This window comes from Diaphorina citri, unplaced genomic scaffold (genome assembly GCF_000475195.1).
Source record: "Diaphorina citri unplaced genomic scaffold, Diaci psyllid genome assembly version 1.1 scaffold2331, whole genome shotgun sequence".
Taxonomy (NCBI): Eukaryota; Metazoa; Arthropoda; class Insecta; order Hemiptera; family Psyllidae; genus Diaphorina; species Diaphorina citri.
The window spans coordinates 31033-40511 of NW_007379755.1; the positions used below are offsets into that span (position 1 = coordinate 31033).

The following is a 9479-nucleotide window of genomic DNA, read 5'->3' on the forward strand; positions in this document are numbered from 1 at the left end:
TATACGATGCTTTATTACTACACCTTTTGTTAAACAGAAGGAGGAGGAAGAGGCGGGGAAAAGTACAATCTATATTTGTGTAAAGAAAAACCTTTAAGAAAAGCGAATTACACAAAAAAATGAATGAATAAAAAAAAAATCAGAAAAGAAAAGGGGCAGAGAAAAGGAGAGAGAGAGAGAGAAAGGGGTAGAGAGAGAGAGAGAAAGGGGTAGAGAGAGAGAGAGAGAGGGGGAGGGAGTTCGGGTATATGTAATAGTATGTATTGTTATTTTTAAAAATATAAGAAATGTAGAAAGGTCCTTCTTGATGGCAAAGTCCTGAAAGTCCCGTGTTGGAAGTAGGAGAAAATGGTGTAGAGTCGAGAGAGACAGAGATAGAGAGAGAGAGAGAGAGAGAGAGAGAGAGAGAGAGAGAGAGAGAGAGAGAGAGAGATTGGCAAGGAAGAGATAAAAACTTCAAAGCACAAGATTAGGGAAAACTCATTAGTCAGTAATCAGTAACATACTTTACACCTGACTGGTTGAGTGACCATCGGTACAACTCAGGCTGGGTAAGGTCAATGGTTACCTACTCTGTGCAAATGATACAGAACAAGACCAACACAACTCATAATAGTCACAACTAAGCCAACAGTTGTGAGAGCCAACAGTCCTTCATCCCTGAAGAGGTCGAGGAAAAAAGGGCCACAGACGGGGGAGGGAGCGGATAAGGAAAAATTGATTGAATACAATGGAAAACATCATAAAGAAAAGAAAAGGAACAAAAAAGAAAGCACACAATGGTTTAAAAAGAATGAAAGTATGCATGGTGAAAAGAAAGTGTGTGGCATGCAAAAAAGCACAAAGAGGAGAGGCGAGAGAATAAAAGAAAAATCAAAACAAGAATAGAAAGAATTGAAGAAAGTGAAGGAGATGGTGGAAGATGTAGGAGACTTCTGGAAAAACCTAGACATTAAAGTCCTCGAAGATCCCACACATAACAGCTTTGAGTATTGGCAAACTGGCACATTAGGGTACGTACAGCAATTTCCCAGATACATATAAGCTACTCCATCCTCCTTACATTCTCAGGGCTCTGATTTTGGAACAGGTTGTGCAAAGGTAAACCATTCTCATTACTCATTTATGTTCTTAGTACTTGCTTGAGACATTTTCTTTATCCATCACTTTGTCATATCTCATATACCATTCCAAATTTGGTCGTTTCCCGTTTCCATATATTTTGCTATTCAGGAGTCTGTTCACGAAATGATATTGTCTGGAGAAGTTTATGTGTCCTAGATAACATTGTCTTCGGAATAATAGAGAAGTCTGACCCACGCCACTACGCTCCATTGTTGGAAAGAATTGAAGAAAGTGAAGGAGATGGTGGAAGATGTAGGAGACTTCTGGAAAAACCTAGATTTAAGGTCCTCAAGGATCCCACAGACAACAGCTTTGAGCATTGGCAAACTGGCGCATTACGCTACCTACTACGTACAGCAATTTCCCAGTTACATAAGCTACTCCATCCTCCTTACATTCTCAGGGCTCTGATTTTGGAACAGCTTGTGCAAAGACTGCAAAGGTAAACCATTCTCATTACTCGTTTATGTTCTTAGTACTTGCTTGAGACATTTTCTTTATCCATCACCTTGTCATATCTCATATACCATTCCAAATTTGGTCGTTTCCCGTTTCCATATATTCTGCTATTCAGGAGTCTGTTCACGAAATAATATTGTCTGGAGAAGTTTATGTGTCCTAGATAACATTGTCTTCGGAATAATAGAGAAGTCTGACCCACGCCACTACGCTCCATTGTTTGTGTCCCGGGACACACGGAAAACTTTAGACGAGCTAGGAAGAGAACTTAATTCACAACAAATGAAATTCATCACGGAGGAAGTGAGCGAACAAAAGCTCCCCAGAATCGACTCTTGCAGGAACACAATGGCTTTAATATTTTCCATACTAAGTACAATACCTTCTACCGAACCTTATCTGATAACATTGACAATACAAGCAACTCCCAGCCAGCTCTCTCTCTCTCTCTCTCTCTCTCTCTCTCTCTCTCTCTTTCTCTCTCTCTGCGTCTTTCATTTTCAAAAGCTTGATGATATGTGAAAATCTGTTTCCAAGCAAAACTTACCTAACCTTTACCATATACAGGGTGATTGGAGAACCAGACCAGAAAATCAGATGACTTGCTTGTCTTGTCAAATGTTTGAACCGGAGTGCCCCAGCATCAGGCTTGTTTTAGACTTCGGCTTTTGGTCCCAGAAAACATTATTTATCTGAACTGACGGATATATTGTAGTGTCGTGAGTGGGGGAAACAGCTAGAGACCTAGGTCTATCCGACTGTCTGACAGACCAAGGTCTGTCTGACGGTCTGGCCTTGCGGTCAAATTCTAATGTCTCGACTGATATTGAACCCACGGCCTCCTGTTTACCAGGTCACCATCTTAACCACTATAACACCAAACCAGGTAAACAGTCGACAGGACGTAAAGCTGTGTCCACACATAGTTGACGCCGTCAACTGGAACCGTACACTGCCTCGACAACAGAAAATTCACCTCGTCGATGGACGATCGATTGACGTCGACTAGGTATGTGTGGACACAACTTATCAGCTTAATATCCCGCATGGTCAACCACTTGAAGATACTGAAGAAAGCATCTATTGCGTCTCATTCCTGGAAGGTCAGTAATTCAGTATGGTGTTGAAGCAACGTTGTGCATGGTTGATATCTGGACAGATGAGCTTCCAGGGCATTATGTACTACTGGTTATTGTAGGGAGTCCTGTCGGGACAACTGAGGGGTTGGTTTTCCAGAGAAAAAAGCCGAGGCATAAAAAACCCAACATGAGAGGACCTTACTTTCTCGAAAAAAGGGCATTTTGCAGAAAAGAGTAATGAGACAGTGAACTTACCTAAATCAGCACCCTGACAAACACTGCTGCGATTGGCATTACTACCAAAAATCCGAATGAATCGAATGATCTTTTGAAATCATTGAATGGTAAAGGTGTAGACGTGTAGTCCATACTGCCCTTTGATTTAACTTTTATCACACAACACTACTAGAAAACACTTTAAGTGATGAACTGACTTTTTTTAACTTTAAAATCAAAAGTTCAAAATTAATTGGACCGTAGATAACAACAAAATCTATCAAACTGTAACCCACGTGGTACAAATTAATCTGATAGCACAGGCTTTTTGTAAATGATGAGTTCGGTAAGTACCTAGGTACTAAATTTCATCATCACAAAATGAATTAATAAAGACCTAATTACCTACATTATGTAGGTAGGTATCTCTACCTGTAGGTTATAGGTAAGTAGGTACTTGATTATAATAAAAACTGAGAAATTACGCACTCGGCCATAAAGAATGAAAAACCACGTTTTTATTTCGCGAATTTTTAAGAACAAACACCGGTATGGATACTTAATTAAGTAAATTAAAATTAATTTTCTTGCATTAAATAAAAAGAAGGCACGAATTAAATTAACAAAAAAAAAATCGAAATAAAGTTAAATGTTAAATCAAGAAAAAAGTTTCAAGAAATTCGAAAAGAAAAACTCGTGGGAGCTTCCGACACGCAACAACCTACCCGCTCGATCGCTTCACAAAAACTAAAATTTTTTGAAAAAAATTTTACTGACAGAAAATGTTCGAGTTGTAACTTGCTCAAGATTTTGCTGACAGGTTGACAACAAAGATCACGTGACCTTTATTAATTTAATTAGTACGGGAGGATTTTGTTCAAAATCAACCCCACTTGATGGACCACTGAAGTTAAAGCAACGTTCACCGTGGTTGGTGTCTACACGGGTGACCGTCTGGGATAGCTAAAGTTAAGCAACCTTGACCATGGTAGGTGTTTGCACGGGCAACCGTCTGGGCACGAAATCTGTGGTACGGGGGGATTTTGTTCAAAATCAACCCCACTTAATTGATGGATCTCTGAAGTTAAGCAACGTTCACCATGGTTGGTGTCTAGACGGGTGACCGTCTGGGTACGAAATCTGTGGTACGGGAGGATTTTGTTCAAAATCAACACCTTTTTCTGATGGATCACTGAAGTTAAGCTACGATCATCGTGGTTGGTGTCTGGAAGAGTCACTCCTCTATGATAGCTGAAGTTAAGCAACGTTGACCATGGTTGGTGTTTGGAACAGTCACCATCCGGGATAAATGCATCAGTTAATTCAGTTCCCAGTCACTCCCGGTGAATCACTGAAGTGAAGCAGCGTTGCGCGTGGTTGATGCCTGGATGGGTGACCAATTGACCATCTAGGTACGCTGCCAAACTCTATTACTATGTACCATTGTACCTGTACCTACATACCTATTTGCTAGGCATTTATACAAGGTGCGTGAAGTTAGCACCACAACTTTTGCTGCGAATTTGTACCAAAGCCCATCATTTAGTACCCATTTTGTTCCATCAACGCTAATAATGACAGATAAGGTGATAGCTATGTATACCTATGACAATAATTGAAGGTTTGGTACACATGTATCTACCTCCAGCATTATACATACATGGATTTTTATATTGGTAACAAAATCACTGATACAAGTAGCTATAGCTTATATAGACCTGGAAATAAATCTTCTGAGTATGAAAACGTTAACAAGGTACCTAATCGGTCACGGTCACCCATCCTGGTTCACACTACACTCAACGTTGCTTAGCATCGGTCTATCGAGGGGAACATATTAGAGCCCACTGGAATTTCTCAAAGGATCGCAATTTAAGGCGAGACGAAGTCAGAACAATGTGATCATAACAAGGAAATAACTTAGGAATATGGCTAACAATTGAAGCTATTATCAACTCTCAAAATTCACAAAAGGATACAAAACAGCATTCAGAAGAGATGGGGAGGGGGAGGTCTTTTGTAAGAAAACTTTAAGTTTCAAACAAAGAGCGAGAGGGAGGGAGGAGAAAGAAACAAAAGCTTGTGTAGATGTCTTGGATTATAGGTTGGGGTTTTGAAACTTTGTATAACCTTTGACACGTTGAATGCTCTGATCGGTACCTATGGAAAAACAAAAATGATGAAATTAGGTACCTGGGTAGGTACCTACTCCTCAATGCTTAAAGCTCTATTTGTAAAATGCACAGTTACAAGATTGAACAATTTTCAAAGAGGTCATATTAGTTTTTCACATAGGAATAGGTTCTTAGTTACAAAGATAGGTACCCGAGGTTGTCTGTAACTGAAAACTTAAATGGAGTTCAGTAGCAGTCAACGTGTTAATGAATGTATGTCATGGGCTGCTGGGGGGTTATCACTATCATGTCATGTTGTGGGTACCTATGTGTTCAGTTTAGTTTAGAGATGGGGTGTGTGTTGAATTCAGTGTAAAGCTGGGAACAAAACCCTGAGTATCTTGTAGGTAGCTATAAGATGAACAATGGGCAAAGTTCTTTGCCACCAACTTTGCTGTGTTCCAAATCAGCTAAATAACTTCGCATTTATAATTTGCTTTTTGGCATCAAATTTGATAACTTACCTAAAATAAATATCCAGCATTTTCCGCCTAAATGCTCCCTATCGCGAGGGAAAAACACAAGTCAAAATAAACTGAGGTCACGGGTCAACGACCTTCAGTACCATCCTATGTAGTAAATTCCGTAGTATTTTTGACCTTGAGATCACCGATCGTAAATAATGAATGAAAAACAAGATGGCCGCTAGTCCACTCGTTTCGCAATGGCTGATTTATGGCTTCACTTTTCCAAATCTCTACCGTTATCCACAACTTGTTCACCTCTGAAGAAAATGAGTCACGTTTGTTTACAAAACAAAAGAGTTGATCGATCCTGAGTTCCTAGAACTTTACCCTCTCGTTCCAAGTTTCCTGAACTTTGTAGCTTTTACGTCAGACTGAGACATAACTTGGGAATCCCCCATCCACAGGTAATTCCCTAGAATTTCACACGTCAACTTACTCAGATGTTCAGTCCAGTTTTGTTCCTGTACCTGTGAAGAGTTCAGCCTTCTCTCTACTCTTGTCCATCCATTAGAATGTAAGTAGAACTTACCTATAAGACTATAAGGTTACCTGTTACCTACCTTCTTATTTTTGAGAGAAAAAAAGGAAAATTCCCAATTTTCATTCAGGTCTGGTCAGGGTCCATCAACTATACTAACTATAGCATAGACACAGAATGCAGAATTGCATCATGCAGTCAAGCCAAGACATGTTAATATTTGATAACTTGATCGGTTCTATACTTTACCTGGGATTTTGGTATAACAAGGGCCATCTAATATTCTGTGACCTGGGCTTTACCCAGGGCCGTATGTAGATGTAGAGAGGTCCAATTTTCTCCTTTATTATAGGCTGGACTCCCCCCCTTGGTAAATCTACATTTGGACTCTCACCCCCCTCGACAAAATTCTGGATACAGCCCTCATTTTACCTACCAAATAGGTATGTAAGAGTGGGATCTCCATCCAAACTATTACTATACAGTATACACCTACTTACTTATTTATTAAGATGTTTTAATATCTAGGTACTTACCAACTTTTTAACACAAGTTTTCTGTTTTGTTTTCAGAAGAAATTATCTAGAAGAAGCAACACAAGACAAACATGATAGCTCTGCAATGGAGCACCAACCTGTGGCTAATAACAAACTAAATCTTGACCCAAGATTTGAGTGTTCAATTTGCCTGGAATATTTGAAAGATGCCATTCTAACTTCATGTGGACACAAGTTCTGTGCAGCATGCATTGATTCATGGATAGATGTCAAAGGCAAGAACTACTGTCCTATTGATGAAAAGGTGCTTACCAAAGATGACATCTTTATAGATAATTACACCCGACGAGAGATTTTGGAAAACAATTTGACCTGCCCATACAAACAATGCTCGAGTCAGTTGAGCATACCAGAATATGAATCACATGTGAACACTTGCTACTTGAAATACTCACAGCCCAGTGTTGAAGACATTACAGATTCTCCGACCAGTTCCTTCAGAAATACCTCTGGCATTCCCACAAATAAGAGAAACAGTAAAATACTAACAGTGACAGTATTCCCTGAGCATTTAAATATGCAAGGCAGCTCAAATGAGAACTTTCCCTGTAAATTTTATCAAGTGGGGTGTCGTGAAGTGTTCAAATCCCAAGCTTTACTTGAGAAACATTATGATTTGAAAACCTCATTCCATTTGGAACTTCTGTTTAATAAATATTGCAGTGATGGTAGTCAGAGTACAAACACACCAAGTCATGGTAGACAGGATACTAGTGTGGATAATTACAGGAGAAACTCTACTATGATGAATGGGGAACATAAAGAAACAAATCACCATACAGGAGGAACGGACAGTCATGAGAAACAGAGACCTGTGAATAAACCTGACAAAGTAGAACATGAAGTGAACAATGGTGCTCAAAGCAACAACAGTAGTAATACTAGCTCATCAGATTCCAGCAAAGGAGACACTGCCCATTCTCCATTCACAAAGAACCAGAAAGAAATAGAAGCATATCTCATGAAGAACAAGGAACATGAAAGTAAACTGTGGGATCCAAACAAGAACCAAGCTGGTGATGATAAGAGCAGTGAAGGCGATTGTTCCTGTAAAACTTGTGGGGACAATAGTCATCTGTTGAAACTCGTGTATGAAAGAATGGTGTTGTTAGAACAAAGCATGCTAGAACAGAAAATCAAGGTGAACAATTTTGAATTGAACTTGAAACAAACAGAAGAAATTGAAGATAATGTCGTTCTCAAGCTGTGCAATGGAGTTTACTTCTGGAAGATGTACAACTTTCCTGCTAAACTCAAAGAGATGAAGGAGATCAATAGATATTTCTACAGTGCTTGTTTTTATTCAAGCTGCTTTGGATACAGGTAAGGAAAAAAAAACTGAAACATTGCCTCTCAGTTCTCAACATTTTTCAAATCATTAGGTTTCTCCTAGTTGGCCAGCCTAGCTCGGACGGTAGCGCGTCTGCCTTGAAACAATTTTAAGCACTAGGTCGTGGGTTCGATTCCCGCCCAGGTAGGATTTTATCCTGAATGGATAAGGTTCGTTCTCGGAACGGCTGGCTTTCTTCTCTCCTCGCTTTAGGGACGATAAGACCTCGGCAGTTACAGTTCCTCTGTCAAACTTAAAAAAAAACCCTACCATGGAATAAGAACAAGCACTATGTAGGTATTGTAGGTACGAGTATTAATGAATATTATTTCTCCCAGGTTCTGTACACGGGTCAACATATCACGGGAAGACGCTCAATACCTGTCTCTATTCATACATCTAGTTCAAGGTGAAAACGACGATATTCTCGACTGGCCCTTCGTAGGTCGAATCCGGTTCACAGCACTCAACACCTCCTCGGAGTTTTCCATCACTGATGAAATCCAGTCGGACAAGAATTTCGATTCATTCAAGCGTCCGGTGAATTTCTTTCTGAATAAGAAAGCGTTTGGGTTTAATAATTTCATCAGAGTGGCAGATGTTCTGGATCCAGGACGTGGGTTCCTGATGGAGGATGATACGTTTGTTATTAAGACTCAAGTCACGGAGATGACCCATTAGGCACTCTCATGGCCAGGACAATAATGTAAAGTAGGGTTGACACTGGTGTTAAAAGGTGGACACTATCACGGTACGTGAGCTCATGGGGAGTCAGAACGATGTAGTTCAAAGTTTTCCTATAATATTGTAGGCAATTTCGTTCAAGACAACTACCCTACCATTACGTGACGTGAGGGCAAACTTTATTCTAAACAAATAGGGTTCGTTCTCTTTTTGTCTTATCCTGTTCTTTGTTTCATTTCGGTGAAAAGTGAGTTACATGTTTTAGGAGCTGAGCAGGTAGAACTGACACCTGATCAGGTTTACCTGATAGTGAGTGGCTGGCCTTAGCTGAGATTTAAACCACTAGATCGACTTGATAAAGTTGATAGTGGTCACTTATCTTTTTATTTATTGCACCGAAAACGTTTTTAACTAAAAATTTCCCCCTCAATTCACGAATTCAATACAACTTAAAGTAAAACCTCTTTACAGTTACTTCAGGGTACAAGATACAAGAGTGCCTACACTGTCCTAAGTCCTACACATATCCACGTTGCGTGTAATAATAATAGACTCGAGTGGAAGGTAACCACTAGGCGAGGTTAACGCCGGAGGCGTTTTCTACCACCTAACCCTTAGAGCTCCATTATTATGTGGTCAAAATCTCAAATAAATGAGGATAAAATTCCATGCCTCGGCTGGGATCGAACCCACGCCCTCCTGTTTACCAGGCGAGCGTCTTGACCACTACGCTACCGAGGCAGGTTAGCCCATAGTTGAGTGTCGCTACCCATAGTTGAGTGTCCAGTGATAAAAAGCTGTGTCCACACATAGTCGAGGCAGTGTGGACGGTTTCAGTCAACGTTGATCGACGGCCGTCGACAATGTGTGGAATTGTGGATACAGCTTTAGAGATGCAAAGGAGCTCCGT

General features: G+C 40.1%; 1 protein-coding gene across 1 annotated transcript; it reads left to right on the top strand.

Annotated features, from left to right (window-relative positions):
- Positions 1–5842: 5842 nt before the first annotated feature.
- On the top strand, positions 5843–8842 carry LOC103518718 (TNF receptor-associated factor 6-like). The gene is made up of 3 exons (XM_008483799.3): positions 5843–6034; positions 6571–7878; positions 8224–8842. The coding sequence occupies exons 2-3, from the start codon at positions 6620–6622 to the stop codon at positions 8564–8566; spliced, it is 1602 nt and encodes a 533-aa protein (XP_008482021.1). The 5' UTR covers positions 5843–6034; positions 6571–6619; the 3' UTR covers positions 8567–8842.
- Positions 8843–9479: the final 637 nt, after the last annotated feature.